Here is a 19,544-nt window from a genome sequence, read left to right on the forward strand (position 1 = left end):
ACACCACTCCGGTGTTTATGCCGGCGTCAACACTTGGCCGGTATTTCGGAGAATCACGGCCTCTATTCTCCACTGCTTGAGTACCTCCTCATACTTTTCGCTGGATTGAAATGAAAGCTCAATGTAGCACTTCAACCTGTTCTTCCTAAGACTTCAAACTTATGTCTGCCTGTTTTCTTGTGTCCTCTTTACAAACATCGGCTTTTAAACCCCACCTATTTTTGCCCTGTGCTTTGGGTCTTGAACATTTTTCCTGATGTATTTATATTTTCAGGGGGCTACTCATTAATCATTGCTGTGTTTATTTTCATTAGGGACGACCAGGACCACTTGGACCAATGGGTCCTGAAGGCCGAGTGGTAAGTGATAAGAATAGTCAAGAAAATAATCAAGAATTGTATTTGCAAAAAGTGCTTTTATTTTTGTTGCTTTATAAAAGTCAATGAGAAATAGTATATTCTGAGCTCAACAGCGGGCTGGATTCTACGTAATCCTGCGCCAAAATCGCGTTCGACGCGGGGGCGGTGATCCAATTTCACGCCGACATCGGGCCCGAGAATCGGCGTGATCGCGGAGTACGCCGTGTGGCTGGGGGCCCATTGACAGAGGCCAGCCCAGCGATCCTCCGCTCCCGACCGGCCGAGTTCCCGACGGCGTGGAATTAACCTGGTATTGCCGGTCGGTTTGCGGACTCAGTCCGTGGCCGCCCTGGTGGGGGGGGTGAGGGGATCGGACACCGAGGAGGGGGGGCCTTATTGGTGGGTCTAATTTTTCTTCTGCCTCTGTGGTCCGAATCCGCCATGGAGCTCGGCGCTGCCGCTGGAGGCCGCCGTCATGCACATGCGCGGACTCAAGTGCGGGGGCCCGTATCAGCAGCTAAAGCTGCTTGAATTAGTCTGGGTCCCTGCTCGCCCCCTGCAGGGCATTGAATTAGCTGTACTTTTCCAGGAATTTCTAGAGTAAAGCTCCAGCGTTTTTACGCTGGCGTGGAGACATATTCCCATTTTGGGAGAATCCAGCCCAGTGTTCTTGGAATACAGATTCAGGAATGTGCACTTTACTTGTTTGTGGAAGCAACAGAGACATCCACCTTCAGCAATTTAGATATAGAGTAGGATCCATATAATGGCTGCTCTCATAATATGGGACTGGATTTAATGCAGCTCATTGCAGTGGGAAACATGCCAGCTTAATCGTGGGAGAGGCCCTGCATTAGTCTCTGCGCTGGCAAAACCTCCGCAATAAAGGCGGAATAGTTGGAAAGGGATTCCTGGTTGCCAGTGTAGGATGTCTATTAGGTTCATTAAGGTGTCAATCCTTGTTGGCCCAACAGAACCCCTGCCATAGTTTCTCTGATCTACTCTGTCTCGTGATTTTGAACACTTTTGACAAATCTCCTTTCAATCTTCTCCAAGGAGATGAAACCAAGTTTTTCCAATCAGTTTACGTAATTCAAGTCCCTCATCCCTCATCCGTGGACTCACTCCTGTAAATATTTTCTGCATGGTCTCCAAAGCGTTCACATTCTTCCTAAAGTGTACTGCCCAGAATTGAACACAACACTATAATTGAGGCCAAGCAGTCATGTGTAACTTTCTTCCTTACTATTCTGTGTCTCTAACTATAAATGATTCTGTATGTGTTATATCGCGAGACGATCGATGAGGCGGTGTTAAATACAACAGACCAGATACCTGATAGGCTAAAGTCCGCGCACTCCGACACCATAGGCACAGAATCAGTCATGTGGCCCTCACAAGTATCGCCCCTTAAAGGGGCCATGCTACCACGATATGCCTTTTTAACCAGTTTCTCAATCTGCCCTGCCATCTGTAACAATTTCTGCACATATGTTCCCCAATCTCTCTGTTCCTGCAGTCGCTTTAGAATTGCATCCATTATTTTATATTTTATATTACCTAGCCTCATTTTTTCTTGCCTACATGTTTCATTTCTTGCATTAAATTTAATCTGTTATGTCCACCAACCTGCCTATGTTTTCTCAAAGTCTTCCCTATCCTCCTAATAGTTCACCTAAGTTTTGTGTCCTCTGCAAATTTTGAAATTCTGCCATGTACATCCAAGTCTTATATATTAATATATATATATTTTTTAAAAGTGGTCCTGATATTAACCCCTCGGAAACTCCACTCCATACACTCCCAGTTTGCAAAGCAACAGTTTTCCACTACCTTCTGTTTCCTGTCACTCTTCCAACTTTGTATCCATGCTGCCACTGTCCTTTTTTTCATAAGCTTCAATACTGCTGACAAGACTATTAAAAAAAAATATTCATGGAAAGTGGGCATGGCTGGCAAGGCCAGCTTTTATTGCCCATTCCTAATTGCCCTCGCGAAGATGGTGGTGAGCCACCTTAACCGCCGCAATCCATGTGTAGCTATAGCTACCGTGTTGTTCGAAACAAAGTTTCTGAAGCACTTTAATCAGAACTTTTTGTATATCCATGTACTTGACATCAACTGCATACACTATCAACCCTTTTGTTAACTCATGAAGAGAGTAAATCAAAAAGCTAAGTCAAGTTAGTTGACTCAAATGATCAAGAGACTGAGGGCGGGATTCTTTCAGCCCACGCCAGGCCGGAGAATTGCCAGACCAGGCGCGAATCGCGCGACGCCGGTTCGTCGATTCTCCGGAGAGTGGAGAATCGGTGCCATTGGCATCGGCGCGATTCTCCGCCCGGGATGGCCGTAAAATAAATCGAGTCCCGCCAGCACTGTTCACATCTGGTCTTACCCAGCTGGACCTCCGGGGATCCATCTGGGGACGGCCTGGTGAGCGGGGTGGGGCTGGGGAGGAGGGGGGGGGGCCTCTGCTGGTGCCATGCCCGTGATCGGGACCCACCAATCAGCGGGCCGGCCTCTCGGGCAAGGGGCCTATTTTGCTCTGTGCCGGCCCGTGTAGGCCTACGCCATGTTGCGTCGGGACCGCCGGGGAGAAGTGAGCCACCGCGCTTGCGCGCAACCGCGTAGGTTGGAGTGCGCATGCGCGCAATGCGCCGGGCGCACTGCGCATGTGCAGACCCGCGGCGCCTATTTGATACCGGCAGTTGGAACGCCGTGGGTCACTCCAGTGCCGTGCTAGCCTACTGAGGGGCTCAGAATCGCTGCTCATATAGTTTTAATAGCACACATTAAATATTATAGTGATAAAGATGAAAAGATCTGGGATGGAATTCTCCACTTGTTCACGCCGAAAGGAATCTCCGGTCCTGCTGCACTGAATGGAAGATTTGGCTGAGTGCCAAATTCTCAATTCTCACTAACAGCAGTAGCGGGGTGCACTGGAATCTGAGAAACCTGACCTTGGAGCTTCAACAGAGATGATACATTGTTGAGATTAATTCCCAGCTGTCAGAACTTTAACTCTACATTTGATGTGAGGTGCTCTTCTTTAACAGCAAATATTGTCATTCTGTGTTGAGTTCATCAGAGAAACAATCAGAAAATTTAGAACCCACGAGCTAAGGAAAAGAAGGAAAGATATCAACTAAGAAGTCTTGTACCCAGTCACTGTCACATTATTTTTGCTAGTCAGTGCTAATGAGAACAAAATCCAACTTAATTTTGATACTCGTCATGACACCCTAGGTTAGTGCGTGGTCAACTCCAGCCCCATTTGAACCGGAGTCACAACACAGGTGAAATTAGATTTTATTTAAAATACTCAAGGTCCTTGGTTGAACCTAATAAACTACAGTCACCAGGTTTGTAACTTTAAAAAAATGATTAACTTTTATTGTTTACAGTATTATAATTAAACAGACAGAAAATGTAACTGAATATCTACAATTTTCCCAACCCACTGTTCCTAACTCGCCCTACTCTCTACACACAACAAGCAACACAGAGTGGTTTTGGTGTTTCTTCCTTCTAGGCTTGAAATGGTTTTCTCTGGCAGAATTGTCTACTTTCTCTGCAGACTCGGCATCATTTCAGGTTTACAGTAAAGGACGTGCCAGGCACTCACTGCTTTCAGAACAATAGAGCAGTTCACTTCAGCAAGCGGGAGGGGTAGAGACTTACCTTCATTTCCAAGGTTTAAATGCTTCTGCCGATTTCTCTCAAAGTGTCACGCAGGAACCAATCACTGACGATTGTCAGCAGAACAATGTCCCTGGCCAACACATTGGTTGCCAGTTAACCAATCAAACCTACTCCCCCCAAAGTTGGTTCCAAAGAGCCACTTAGTGCTGAAGAGTCTGGCTTCTCCTTTCCAAAGTACAAAACCTGGGAACACAGTTTCCAGGCAAGCAGGCTGTTTCCTTTGAGTCTTCTAATTAAAGGCACATCCTGATTATGAATTCACAGACCAAAATAATGAAAATAAAATGAAATAGATTGGAATAAAGGAAATACCCAGGAAGAACTCTGACACACTTCACTCAGAGTGGAATAGATCTGTCCTATTTCACAGCTGCTATCAGCCACTCACTATTTCAGGACTGAAACTGCAGCCTCAAAATGAGCCACCAGCTTCGAACAGGGAAAGGTAAAAAATTGGGTAAAGGTGGGATATAACCTACTGGGCTTGAAATTGAAGAGATCTTGCATTGATACAACTAATATTAGTGCTATTGATTTAATGGTAGAAATCATTTAACATTAAAATTATCACAAAGCTAGAGTTATTCAGATAAGAATTTGGAAGAAAAATACGTAAATAAATGTAGTAGAGGAGCCGCTTCAGCTTACAGCACCTGGATGTTGCAGCAACTAAAAGTGTCCGGAATTCCACAATGAAGCCACTGCACCGTTGCTTCTCTTTTCAGTGTGATGCTTTTCAGCACACCTTTGGTCAGAAAATGATGAGCACGATTTACTTTAATCTTTCTTCGAACGTCATCCCATGCTCGGTGTAATCCCAGTGCCGGTTTTTGCCATCTTGGTATCCTGTCCCTCCATTGCTGAGGAGCGTCTCCATGCCACAGCACATCACCTGAGAGGCCTCACTAAAAGGGCTAGACAATTGGAAACCGTCCACCTTCCTGCACCTTCAGACACAATCAATCAACAAACAGACCCAGGTGCTGATTCTGCGCCACTGCCTCGGTATAACAACCTGATGTATCATTGATAATCGCAGCAGGGGAGCGAATGAAAATTCTTCTTTTTCATCTTGCTGAAAGTGGCCAGAAGCTAAGCTAATAAACTATTACAGCAGCATGTTGCTGCCTTAGCGCTTTTACCAGATGCTGAACAGCACTTTTTTCTTTAATGAGGAAGCTGATGATCTTCAGGCTGCTATTAAACCCGTGCTGTGAGAGGCTCAAATAATTCATTTGCAAGAGGTCCGAAGAAATTCTCAGCTCTTACTTCTGGGAATCAGCCTACCAATCTCAAACTGAGACGTCATGCCAGCTTTCCGAATATATCCCTGTCTGCTATCAATTAGCATTAACAAAAAGTATGTTCCTGTAAAGTTTTAATGTTCAATAAAACCTGGAAACTGGAATGATATTTGGATCTAAAATGCTACAGCAATAACCTGCACTCAGAAACCACCTTTCATGTGGCTGAACATCCCAAGGCACTTCACATCCTTTCAGTATTAAAGACAGTGGGGGATTATCTGCGTCCCAGGTGTAGACAGAGAGCAGATGGTAAATTTTAATGGTTGGAAAAGTATGGTCTGGAGGTGTGCAACTTCTTGAAGTGGGCACCATGTAAGTGCCTGGAATGCTGAAGCAGAATCTTTAGCCCAGTAAGTTTCACAAGGCTTAGGAATAACGTAGAGAAGTGTGGCAATGTAGAAACATAGAAAATCTGTACAACACGGCAGGAGGCCATTCAGCCCATTGAGTTTGTGCTGTCCAAAGAAGAGCAATAAAACTTAACCCCACTTTCCAGCTCTTGGTCTGTAGCCCAGTAGGTTATAGTGGTGAGAATTTTAAATGTGGCGAGGGTTTCTGCCATTACACTCTTTCAGTCAGTGAGCTCCAGACTCCCAACACCCATGGGGGGAGGAAAAGCATTTTCCGTAGTGGCATCATGGCACAGTGGTTGGCACTGCTGCCTCACAGCGACAGGGACCCAAATTCAATTCCGGCCTTGGGTGACTGTGTGGAGTTTGCATTTTCTCCCCTGCCTGTGTGCGTTTCCTCCGGGTGCTCCGGTTTCCTCCCACAGTCCAAAGATGTGTAAGGTTTAGGTGGATTGGCCGTGACCAATTGCCCCTTTGTCTCAACATGCAGGATTAGGGCGGGGGAGTGGGCAGAGTGCTCTTTTCAAAGATTGCAGCAGACTCAATGGACCGAATGGCCTCCTTCTGCACTGTAAGGATTCTGTGGATTCTATTTCTCCTCACCTCCCCTCTTATCCTTCTGCCATTTACTTTCAATCCATGTCCCCAGATTATTGACCATTCCGCTGAGGGACTGCATCCATCCTTTCCACTGCATTCATGTCACTTGTAAGGTTTGACTTCTTTTCCGTCTTTCCCCAGTTTTCCCACTTCTGAAGACACTGGGTATGATTCCACAGATATCAGCAGACCATCACTAACTTGCCCAGTTGGCAGTTTTTCATGCTGAGCTTAGGCATTAAATATCAGGATGTCATTTATCCATGGCAGAGGAGTAGTATCACTGAACCTGACCCCATCTGACATTCATGCATATAGGCTTTCCAGTAAAGGGCCAATGAATAATAATCAAGAGTAGCCATTTGCCCAGTGCTATTGAGGCCAGTTGTTATCACCCAATGGCACTAATAGTCGATCTGGAACATACCTGATATGTATGCCACATTTTTTCTGCATTTATTGCCCATCATAATTGTCCTTGAGCTAAGTGTCTTGCTAGGCCATTTCAGAGGGCAGTGGGTTAAGAGTCACATGTAGGCTAGACCAGGGCAGGATGGCAGATTTCTTTACTCAAGGGCATTGGTAGGTATTTTATGACAATTGACTATTACTCAGACCAGCTTTTAATTCCAAATTTTATTAATTGGCTTAAAATTCCACCAGCTGCTATGGTGGGATTTGATCCTCTGTCCCCAGAGCATTAGTCTGGGCATCTGGATTACTACTTCAGTGAAATTATCACTTAAGGTCATGCTTTTCCGACTCACCCATTTATTCCGAAATGCCCAAGTTATAATGGACAAAACTCCACATGAGAATGATGAACAACATAGAAAGCAAACAGTGTGAATTATTCAGAGTTTCAAATGGACGGGAAACTACAGTTATTTGCAGAGACCTGAGATGCTTGGACTGTTTCAACTAAAGGCAGAAAAAACTAAGAAGCGGTTTAATTAGCATTTTTACAATTATCAATATTTTAATCGGTTGAAAAAGAAAAGGGTCTTTGGTTGGGAAGTCAGTGACATTGGATCGTCAGTTTAATATTGTCCCTAAGAGAGGCCAGTGGGCATTTCTTTATTCACTGGGGTAGTGAACCTCGTATGCAATGGTCCAGTCATAGAATCATAGAATCCCTACAGTGCAGAAGGAGGCCATTCGACCCACTGAGTCTACACTGATCCTCTGAAAGAGCACTCTACCGAGGGCCCCCCCCACCCCGCCCTAACCTATACATCTTTGGACACTAAGGGGCAATTTTATCATGGCCAATCTACCTAACCTGCGCATCTTTGGACTGTGGATGGAGACCGGAACACCTGGAGGAAACCTATGCAGATGTGGGGAGAAAGTGAAAACTCCACACAATCATCAAAAGCTGGAATCGAACCTGGGTCCCGGGAGCAATGCTAACCACTGTGCTACCGTGCCACCCAGTCAGAGGCCATTGCATCCTCAAATGGAAATTCTGGTAAAGAAGCAAGGGAAGATATTGGAGAGCCGGGTGAGAGTAGGATTCACTTTCGATCTGGAAAAATGCCCTGCAGATGACTTCCTACGGTACCATAAAATGACATGATTCGTCTATTCCTCACAGAGCCGGTAGAAGTGATGATGTACTGATGGTATGCTAATTTGTTAAAAAGTACTGAAATGTATTCGTAGCACTGAAACAGGTCACTCTGCCCAACTGGTCTATGTCAGTGTTTATACTCCATATGACCTGCTCCCCATTCCTCCCCATCAACATATCCTCCCATTGATCTTTCCCTGGTGTATGTACCTTGCTTCCTCTTAAATGCCAAAGTTTCAACTGACAAAATCCACATAGGGGGCGTCATTCTCCGCCGGCGGGAGTCTCCGTTTTGCCGGCGCCCGGGGGTTTCCCGACGGCGTGGGGCTGCCCCACAATGGGAAACCCCATTGACCGGCCGGTGTTACGGAGACTCCCGCCGGCCTGTCGGGGCAGAAATGTGGCGGGGCGGGTAGGAGAATTTCGCCCAAGTTTTTTAAAATGCTGATTTTCAGAAAGGCACAAAAGGATATTAATTATTCTGCCATTCCAATTCGTTCAGAAACTCAATGGCACTCATTTGAGAGAAGGTCAAATATTTTTCTCAGAGTTGGAGAAATATTGGATGTCCTTTCTGAACTATTTTTGCATGCTATTGTGTGGCTAATCTAGGCTTGTATCATTTTACCTACTTGTTTCATCAGGCTATTTAGTTCCTTCGCTCAAACTTCTTACTTTGTTCATTCTTGGCCACAAACGGGCATGACACAATAATCTGTGAAGACGCTCCCTCTGAGTTTAGCTCCTCCTGCACCCATGAAGACCCGCTTGACCTTCAGTCACCACTCTTCACAGCAGCATAGCTGAGCTCAGGAATTCAGGAAGAGGAAAAGCAGAAATCATGCCTGAATCCAACCAATAATCAGTTTTTAGCAGTATGAGGGTAGCACAGTAACACAGTGGTTAGCACAGTTGCTTCACAGCGCCAGAGTCCCAGGTTCGATTCCTGCTTGGGTCACTGTGCGGAGTCTGCACGTTCTCCGTTCTCCCCGTGTCTGCGAGGGTTTCATCCAGGTGCTCCGGGTTCCTCCCACAAGTCCCAAAAGATGTGCTTGTTAGATTTAATTGGACATTCTGAATTCTCTCTCTGTGTACCTGAACAGGCGCCAGAGAGTGGCGACAAGGGGATTTTCACAGTAACTTCATTGCAGTGTTAATGTAAGCCTACTTGTGACAATAAAAAACATTATTATTATGCATTGGTGCTCCAACAACTACATCACCACAATGCCCATAATCTGGAACCAGGTCAGCTGTTTCTTCAGTGGAATATCACTTTGAAAAATCAAGAGGAGAACAACACTGGATAAACAAATTAAGTGGGATATATTTTAATTGGAAAAAAATACATTAATCAGAAAGAGAAGCCAACAACCAAGAAAGCGACATTACTTTCAGTGTCATGGCTCATCTTTCAATTAGTCAAATAATGAGCATCTCCTTCATTTCATTACGCTGTAATCGTGGCATCAATGGAAATAAAATTTTCCCCATTGGCAGACTGAACTTTAGAATGGTCCGTCAAGCTACATTTTTCCTTCTCTCAAAATAAATTTATGAATCCTTGTCAAGACGAATGGTAAAAGTTACTGCAAAATGCTCCCAGGTGCATTTGCTGCCAGTTGACAGAATAAGGCCATTTCCTGCTGTAACCTAACAACATGTGTAACTTGAAGTATAGTAGTAAACTACAGTTGGCTTCAATTAAGCATATGGTTGTACTGACATTTAGACTAAAACAGCCATCACACATCGTGTATGAATTTTTAAAGGGATGCAACATTGTCCAATAAAAGTGGTACATAGGACTTAGGAGTAGGAACTGGCCATTCAGCCCTCCAAACCCATCAGCCATTCAATAAGACCATGGCTGATTTGATTGTGATCCCAATTCCAGTTTTCTCTCTGCCCTTGTCTATCTCTTCTTTATTCAGCCTGGTTCTCAATTGTGTTTTCCACCTGACATCTGTCATAAGCACACTGTCTCTTAATTTCTATCTCTTTTGTTATCCAGGGATTTGTTTTCCCTTTGCAGGGATTATGGGCGGAATTCTCGGAGCCCAACTCCAAAATCAGGATCGGCGATTGGGCGGAGAATGGCTTCCGATGACGGAATTGGGGCAGGCGCCTTTTTGACGCCGGTTCGCGATGCTCCGCACCCGCCAAATTGGCTTCATCGGGCCGCGCGCAGTCTCAACACCGTTGGCGCGCCATCAGCTGGCCCACCCAGGCTGCTCTGCCCCGATGGGCTGAGTTCCCAGCAACGCGTGCCACGTGTGGTCCTAGCGGTCGGGGACCTGGCATGCCGGCTGCAGTGTCCAGCACCACCACACTCGGCCGGGATCCGTGTCACTGGCCAGGGGGCTTCTGCTGGGGCTGGGGGAATGGTGGGGGGAGGCTAGGGGGCGGGTACGCGGTCCAGCATGGCTGGCGCCATGTTTTCCGGGGCGACCGGTGCAGCTGGTCAGCCCTGTGCATGCGCGGCCTGGGACCCAGCGATTCTCTGCGTGATCCATGGGTGTTTCATGCGGCGCCGGTGCTGGCCCCTCATCGGTACCGGAATCGATGAGGGGTTTGTGCCAATTTTCCCGTCGTGAAACACCCGTGGATCCTCCGTTGGCGCCGGCACTTAGCTTCAGGAACGGAGAATTACGCTCTATATCTTTACCGTGCCTGAACTATGTCTACTATGAAAGTTGCCTTTCATGAGGTACCATTTCCCTTGTCAATCTTTGATTCCAATTTATTGAACACAATCTGTTCTTAAATGTTTTCGTACTTTAATGGATTTCTGGGCACTCAGTCAAACCTCTTTAGGAATGCTCGGCTGAGAGCCCAGAAATCGATTAGCCTGTTGATATGCATGAGCCCCAGGAAAAAAGCATGACTTAATTTACAGCTCTGGCTCTCTGGTATATGCTGTCAAATCTATAGGGGGCGATTCTCCGATATTGAGGCCAAGTGTTCGCGCCGTCGTGAACGCCGTCGTTTTTCACGATGGCGCAAACAGGGCCCGGGCACGACCTATTCTGGCCCCTGCAGCGGGCCAGCACGGTGCTGGAGCGGTTCACGCCACTCCAGCGTCCTTACGCGGTGCCAGTTGGGGCAGCACAATCCTGGGCATGCACAGTTGGGCCACGCCATCCTGCGCATGCATGGGGAATGTCTTACGCACGCCGGCCCTCACCAACATGGAGCCGGTGTTCTGGGGCTGCGCGCGGAAGGAGTTAGGCCCGGGGGGGGGGGAGAGGCCGGCCCGCCAATCGGTGGGCCCCGATAGCGGGCCAGATCCCATCGGAGGCCACCCCGGTGAAGGAGCCCCCCTCCCCTTCCACAGGAGGCCCCCCCAGCGTTCTGGCAGAGTTCCCGCCGGCAGCGACCAGGGGTGGACGGCGCTGGCGGGAACCTTTCGTGTCATAGCGGCCGCTCGGCCCATCCGGCCGGAGAATCGCCGCTCGCTGGTTCTCCGATGGTTTCCGGGGGGCGGCGTGGCGCGATTCGCGTGGCGCCCCGGCGATTCTCCCATCCGGCGTGGGGTGGAAGAATAGCGCCCATAATGTTTATTTACACAAGAATAAGATTTTTCAAGTGCTTGCAGTGTCTGCTTTTGAAACTTAAAGGGGCCTGGATGATGGACACTTTTATTGGGTGGTAGTTTAAAAAAAATATTTTCTAACGAAGTGTAAAGTTATAAATCAATGACTGTTTTTAAAGATTCTTTTTGACACCTCCTGTTATCACTATAAGGTTCATTGGTTCTGTGCAGCGCATAGTGCGTGAATAGGCTGGAAGTGCCAGAGCTTGGCATGGGGGTTATGGATGACCATAGGGGTTGTTTAGGGGGAATAACATAGGGGTCATGAGTGCCATAAGGTTTCTTTGGGGGTGCATGTCTTGTCTGGAGGGCAAGAGAGGCCTGGGTGATGGACCTTGTCATGAGTTCATATGAAGCTGAAGAGGGTGGACGAGCATACCTTGTCATTGGGGGAGCACGAATAACCATAGAGGGTGAGTTGACATGCAGGGTGTGAATAGGACCTTTTGAACTTGCCTTCCTGATACAGCCTATGGTAGGTGCTGTGAGCCACTGCATTTTAAGCTGTCTGTCTCCCTGGAAAGTGCGGAAGGTGAGGACATGCCTATCGCTGTAATGGAGCTGATAAAGGTAGCAGTGCATTGTACGGGCTTGCCATCTGAACTAGCCTTCCCCCTTAAAAGGCACTCCCGACAATTGTAATCCCAGGGACTTGGTTCAGGAACCCTGGAATCGCGATCCCTGCCTGGCATTTTTAAAGGGCTCCTGAACCATACCGATTCAGTGAAAATTCAGCCCCATGAATCATGTCAGGTTGCTCAAGTATAAGACCAGCAGTAACATTAGAGTGAATCACTCATCCTCCATCAGCCAGAGGAAATGTAAGAAACAGGAATTCTTTATTGGATAAACTAATGTGATTTGCATAAATGTGATCTGTAATGTATAATATAATTTTATGATTTTATTTTTGAAGGGCCCTCCTGGCATTCCTGGCCTAGAAGGTCTACCAGTAAGTATTAACCTTTGTAATGACATTTTGGATTGAAAGCTTTTGCAATTGTTTTCACTGTACACAGCTGAGGGCCTAAGTGTGATGATTTAACTGCAGATTTACAAGCAATGACTGACGTGGGTATTTAACATAAAAACAGAAAGAGTTACCATGTTATTTGTATTCTGTTAAACTGCTTTCAAAGCTGATGTTGCCCAGAGATTGTTAATGAACTATTGGACTTATAATAGGTCTATGAGCTGTATTATTTGTTTCCAGTGCCCTTCACACTTTTTTTAAGAACGGTAAAGGATTATTGGGCTCAGTTTACCTGCCTTCTTAACGTATCCCTAATTTCTTTCCATGACACAAATTTCCATTTAAATAGTACTGTTATCTCCAGGTGATCAAACAAAAATGAACTGTAGAGACATGTGAATGCCTTGTCGAAGAAGTGGGCTCTAAAGGGATGTGGGCAATATTAAACAGGCCTGAACTGAATTTATTGCCCATTCCTTGAGAGAGAGAGGTGATGAGCTGCAACCCATGTGGTGTCAGTACATCCAGTGTGTCAAACAGTTTGACACAACTGAATGGCTTTCTAGGCCGTTTTACTGTGGGTCTGGATCTGCATGTAGGCCAGGCCAGGAAAGGACACTTGGCCTTTTGGCTAAGATCAAGTGGAAGATCAAGTATGAGATCTGGTCCAGTGCCTGTTTTCGTCAGCTTGGATCGAGTCTGTCCCATTTTTGGGGACCATGAATTGGATTCAATTTGAATTTGCATTGGTTTTTGGAACAAGCAAGGAGATGGATAAGGGACTTTACCTGTTCACTCTGTGCATTGGCTTTGTAATTCTGAGAAAGGAGTAAAAAACATTTCAAATCAGATCACATATCCTTCCCTAAAGGGATGTTAGTGAACCAGATGGGTTTTCACAATAATCAACACTTCTGCCTCCAGATATTTATTGAATTCAAATTCCACTCAGTGTTTATGGTGGGATTTGAAGCAAAGTCCCCAGAACATTACACTGGGTCTCTGGATTACCAGTCCAGTGACAATATGATTACGCCACCACCTCCCCATTCAGTTACTTGAATGGTTTCTCCTTATCTTAATCAACAAATCTGTTACCAGTCTACCTTCTATTCTTAATATTTTGTTTTTTTAATTCTTTGCATTTGAATCCTTTATCATAATAATCTAGTAGGAACAAATTAATGAACTCCTTCATCACCATGAAAGCTCAGGGTCTAACAACAGAGACCACGGGCGTCATTCTCCGACCCCCCAGAGGGTCGGAGAATGGCCGTTGGCCGCCGTGAATCCCGCCCCCGCCGGTTGCCGAAGTCTCCGAAGGGAGAAAAGTCGGCGGGGCGTTAATGTCGCCGCTGCCGCGGAGAATGTCACGGGTCTGCGCAAGGCAGCCGATTTTCGGCCTGCCGATATTCTCCCTTCCGGATGGGCCGAAGTCCCGTCGACGTGATAACCGTTCACGTCGACGTGAATCAAACCTCCTTTTCATCGGCGTGACCCGGGGCTCCAGGCTCACGCCGACCAGCGTGGAGGTGGGTGACGGCCTGGGGGGTTGGCTCTGGGCAGGAAATGGCGTGGCCGCAGTCTGATTGCGTGAGGAGAGGTGTGTCTCGGGTTGTGTGTGTGTGTGCGGCCGGGGGGGGGGGAGGGGGGTGGTTAGAGTAGGCTGGGATCCGGGGGAGTGACGGGAGGGGGTCCGGGCCGGGGTGGAGGTTGGGGGGGGGGTCCGTGCCGGGGTGGAGGTTGGGGGGGGGGGTCCGTGCTGGGGTGGAGGTTGGGGGGGGTCCGTGCCGTGCCGGGATGGAGGTTGGGGGGGGGGTCCGTGCTGGGGTGGAGGTTGGGGGGGGGGGTCCGTGCCATGCCGGGATGGAGGTTGGGGGGGGGGTCCGTGCCAGGGTGGAGGTTGGGAGGGTCCGTGCCGGGGTGGAGGTTGGGGGGGTCCGTGCCGTGCCGGGGTGGAGGTTGGGGGTTGGGGGGGGGAGTCCGTGCTGGGGTGGAGGTTGGGGGGGGTCCGTGCCGGGGTGGAGGTTGGGGGGGGTCTGTGCCGGGGTGGAGGTTGGGGGGGGGGGGTCCGTGCCGGGATAGAGGTTGGGGGTTGGGGGGGGGTCCATACTGGGGTGGAGGTTGGGGGGGGTCCGTGCCGAGGAGGGGGATGGGAGGGCAAGTGACTTGGTCCACCTGGCCAGGTGCCAGCCTCCAACAGTTGGACCCATGCGGTCCATGCCACCTGGCTGGGGGGAGGAGGGGATATGGGCAATGATGACATGTCGTCGTTCCCCTCCCCCCCACCAGGCCGTCATATTTTCAGATCATCCAGCGATGTTGGCCGCCGTGGTGGCAGCCACTCATTGCCCTGGATGAGGAGGAGGAGGAGGAGCGTGCCAGAGAGGCGGCGCAGGCTGCCGCAGAGGGGCAGGCGGCAGCCGCCCAGGCTGGAGGGACACCTGACCGACAGGACGAAGAGGGGGAGGAGGACGTCGCGGCCCCACGGCAACGGAGGCACCCGAGGGCGCCCCGTGTGTACCGGCCCTGGCAGTCATACCAGGACCTCACGGACCGGGAATGCAGGAGGAGACTCCGGGTGAGCCGGGAAACCGTGGCACACATCTGCCACCTGCTGGCACACCTGTCACCGCGTGGCACTGGCGGGGGACACCCTCTCCCCGTGTCCGTCAAGGTTACGGTGGCCCTGAACCTTTATACAACGGGGTCATTCCAGGCACCGAGTGGGGACCTGTCCGGCATATCGCAGACATCGGTGCACCGGTGCATCCGGGCAGTGACAGATGCCCTATATGCCATGGCGCACCGCTACATCCGCTTCCCCGTGGACCGGGCCAGCCAAGAAGTGTAGAAGATTGTAGTTTAGTCGGGCAGTATGGTCGGCACGGGCTTGGAGGGCCGAAGGGCCTGTTCCTGTGCTGTACATTTCTTTGTTCTTTGTTGTTCTTTGTATGCCCGGGCCGTGAGCTTCTCTGCCGTGGCCGGGTTCCCCATGGTCCAGGGCGCGATCGATGGGATGCACGTCACCGTGCGGCCACCTGCAGATAACAGGGCCATGTTCACTAATAGGAAGGGGACCTATTCGATGAACGTACAGGTGGTCTGCGACCACCGCATGATGATCCTGCACGGCTGCGCCCGTCACCCAGGCAGTGTACACGACTCATTTGTGTTGTCGCGGTCATCCATCCCCGGCATGTATGAGGGACGCCATCCCCGGCTGAGGGGCTGGTTGCTGGGCGACAGGGGCTACCCATTGCGATCGTGGCTGATGACGCCTATACGGAGGCCACGCAATGTGGCGGAGAACCGCTACAATGATGCCCATGTAGCGACAAGGGGAGTGATCGAGAGGTGCTTTGGTGTGCTGAAGATGCGTTTCAGGTGCCTGGACCTCTCTGGGGGCGCCCTCCAGTATCGGTCAGATAGGGTCGGCCGCATCATTGTGGTGTGCTGCGTCCTGCAAAACATAGCCCAGCAGAGGGGCGATGTGCCGCAGGCAGAGGAGGGCGGAGTGGAGGAGCAGCAGGAAGAGGCCCAGTCCTCCCCAGATGAGGGGGATGGGGGCAATGGTCAGGGCAGACGGGGTAGACACAGGCGGGTGGCTGTCCACCGTTACCGGCTGGCCCAGCGGGCACGGGACAGACTGATAGACGCCCGCTTCACTGACTAGATGGGCGTGGGAATCGGGTAGTATGGCCACAGACCGCACACCATGGCAACAGCCGACCACCCACACCCCCCACCCATCCACCCACCCAGCACCCTCACCCCTCTCCCCAACCCCACCCACCCCACCCGCATGCACACCACCCCCCCCCCCCCCCCCCCCATCCCCCCATTGCCGATCCACCTGCGGCACAACGGGCCGGGCTCACACAGTTCCGGCTGGACGCGTGTCTATCGCAGGCCATGGAGGATGATGACAACCCGCCCTGCGATGAGCTCCTGGCTCAACATCGTTGGACTATGTCTGACCCATGGCCACAGTACCACCATCCACCCGGACCATACCTGCATGCGGCTGTGACACTGCAGCGCACGGTCCCGTCCTCTGCCCGGGGGATGTTGATGGCGGCCCAGGGGGAAGGGGGCAGACTCACCTGGGGCTGAGGTAAGACCACCCCTCACACACACACTTGCGCTCAACGTACATGACACCCTCGCACACTTTGGACAGAGCACAAAGGCAGCTTCGGTAGGTGTAACATTGACTTTAATAACCAAAGGAGTTCATGCACGTGCCCTAGCCCCTAAAACTCATCTGTGCCCTGCACCCGTGCCAACTTACTCAGTGTCTAATTGTTTGGCCTTATGGGCCCTTTGACTACATCTACGTGGTTCCCCAGACGGTACAGCAGAACTGGAGGTGGACTCCTGTGATTCCTGCCCTCTGACACTGGATCCCTTTGGCGGCCGTTTCCTGGGGCGTCCTGGCCTAGATGGGCCAGGCTGCGGCCCGGGCGACAGGGATGGCGAGCTGCCAGCCTGTTCTGCCCGTTGCCCACCCAATGCACCTGGGACGGAAGGGGGGGAGTCCGAGGTGTCGCGGTGTACCGGGACCTCCCCTACAGAGGGAGCCGGGACGGACCACACCACCTCCTCCTCCCTCGGGGTGCCCGATGGCCCCCAGGCCTCTACATGGGTGGGGGATGCGAATGGACTGGCCATCCGACGCCCCCCCGACATCTGGCGCTGCCAGTCCTGGAGGCCCGTGCTGGTATCGACAGGGGTCTGCAGGTTTGCAGCCATGGAGCCCAGGGGGTTGGCAAACCCTGTCTGTGACAGTGCGACGCCGGCTCACACATGGCCACTGGCGCCGATGCCCTCAGCGATGGCCTGCAGAGACTGGGCTATGGCGTTGAGTGCCTCTGCCATCTGGCGCTGGCACTGGCTCATGGCCTCCTGTGAGAGGGCAGCCATTTCCTGGGCCACAGACGCCGCCTGCACGGAAGGCCCCAGGCCTCGCAAACCGTTCCCCATGTCTGACACCGTCGCACCCATTGCCTCCACCGCGGACGCCACCCGTGCGGTGTCAGCCTGGGTGGCACGCATGACCGGCACCACTCCCAGCTCCTGGACGCGGATGGGCTCCTCCACCAGCGACCGCAGCCGCCGCAAGCCGCCCGTCACCCTCTTCGCTCGTCTCCGGGTCGGTGGTTGCATCGGATCTATGTGTGGGTGTGGTAACTGCAGGAACCCGGGATCCATCTGGGCGGCAGATGTTCGCTTGGGCTGGGCTGCCCTCCGACCGCCCGGTCCCTCTGCTGCTCCTACCTCCACCTGCTGTACCGGGACGGCTGTGTTGTGCGCACCAGTGAGTGTACCAGACGCCTCATCACTAAAGTGCCCAACCGTGGTGAGTGTTTCTGCGATGGTGGAGGGTGTTGGTGACAGCAGTGGCGTTGTGTCGTGCTCTTCATCCCACTCTGAGTCCATGGCACTTTGGAGTGGGGGTTCGTCTCCACCCATCCACTCTGAGTCACTGTCCGGTATTTCCCTCTCCCGGGGTTGGGGTGTCCCGGGTAGGGGTGTCCCGGGTAGTGCTGTACCGGGTAGGGGTGTCCCGGGTAGGGGTGTCCCGGGTAGGGGTGTCCCGGGTAGTGGTGGCCTGGGTAGTGATGTCCTGGCTCGGATGTGACGGGGGCCTGTGGCTGCCCCCCTCGTCGCTGGGTGGTCGCTCCCGCACGTGACGGGGGCGTCGTCTCCCTGTTGATCCAGGTCTCTCCGTCTCCCCTGGTGTGCGAGGGGCATCCTGCGGGCGTCGCATGCTGGAGGGTCCGGGTCTCTCCGTCTCCCGTGGTGTGCGAGGGGCATCCTGCGGGTGTCGCATGCTGGAGGGTCCGGGTCTCTCCGTCTCCCGTGGTCTCCGAGGGGCATCCTGCGGGCGTCGCATGCTGGAGGGTGCGGGTCTCTCCGTCTCCCGTGGTCTCCGAGGGGCATCCTGCGGGCGTCGCATGCTGGAGGGTGCGGGTCTCTCCGTCTCCCGTGGTCTCCGAGGGGCATCCTGCGGGCGTCGCATGCTGGAGGGTGCGGGTCTCTCCGTCTCCTGTGGTCTCCGAGGGGCATCCTGCGGCCGTCGCATGCTGGAGGGTACGGGTCTCTCCGTCTCCTGTGGTCTCCGAGGGGCATCCTGCGGGCGGTCTGCATCTGCGGGGATGGGTGCCTGGACGTTTGGTCTTGCGATACACAATGAAGCATGCATGGTTCGACATCAGGCAGTGATCAGGTGATACGGGGGAGGGGGATATAGGGGAGGGGGGATATGGGGACGGGCTGTCGGTGGCTCACTCGCTAGTACGCCCCCGACCTCTGCAACAGCAACCTCCCGGTCCTCAGGTCCGCCAGCCAGTTCCAGGGCCCCTTCCTCGTGTACGGTCAGTGGCCTCTCATCAGCGGGCCCTCCTCCAGTCCTCACATGCTCCCTATTGTTGTGTGCGCGCTTCTCCTGTGGGGGGGGGGGGCAGGGGTAAAAGGCAACAGTGTTAGGCAGGTATATGAATGCACGCCATCGGTTGTGCGTGCATTGCAGAGGTTAAGGTTAGGGCTGGATTCACTTGGGGATATGGGGGATGGGGGGATATGGGGGATGGGTGGATATGGGGGATGGGTGGATATGGGGGATGGGGGGATATGGGGGAGGGGGGATATGGGGGAGGGGGGGATATGGGGGAGGGGGGGATATGGGGGATATGGGGAGGGGGATATTGGGGAGGGGGGGATATGGGGGAGGGGGGAGGGGGGATATGGGGGATGGGGGATATGGGGGAGGGGGGATATGGGGGATATGGGGGAGGAGGGGATATGGGGGAGGAGGGGATATGGGGGAGGAGGGGATATGGGGGATATGGGGGAGGGGGGATATGGGGGAGGGGGGGGATATGGGGGATATGGGGGAGGGGGGATATGGGGGAGGGGGGGGATATGGGGGAGGCTCACCCTGCCTGCTCTGACGAGGTCGTTCACCTTCTTGTGGCACTTGGTGCCTGTCCTTGGTGTCAGGGCCACAGCCGTGACGGCCTCTGCCACTTCCCTCCACAGACGCCGTCTGTGGCGTGGGGCAACTCTGCAGCCGT

At 51.9% G+C, this 19,544-nt stretch overlaps 1 protein-coding gene across 1 annotated transcript in view; it reads left to right on the top strand.

The window, feature by feature from the left end:
• Positions 1–19,544, top strand: part of LOC140385768 (uncharacterized) — a 205,104-nt gene that overhangs the window by 77,816 nt on the left and 107,744 nt on the right. The window contains exons 8-9 of the mRNA XM_072468263.1: positions 315–359; positions 12,409–12,444. Of these exons, the coding sequence (XP_072324364.1) occupies positions 315–359; positions 12,409–12,444 (81 nt within the window). The remainder of the gene's footprint in view (positions 1–314; positions 360–12,408; positions 12,445–19,544) is intronic.

The sequence above is a fragment of the Scyliorhinus torazame genome, chromosome 11 (genome assembly GCF_047496885.1).
Source record: "Scyliorhinus torazame isolate Kashiwa2021f chromosome 11, sScyTor2.1, whole genome shotgun sequence".
NCBI classification, from domain to species: Eukaryota; Metazoa; Chordata; class Chondrichthyes; order Carcharhiniformes; family Scyliorhinidae; genus Scyliorhinus; species Scyliorhinus torazame.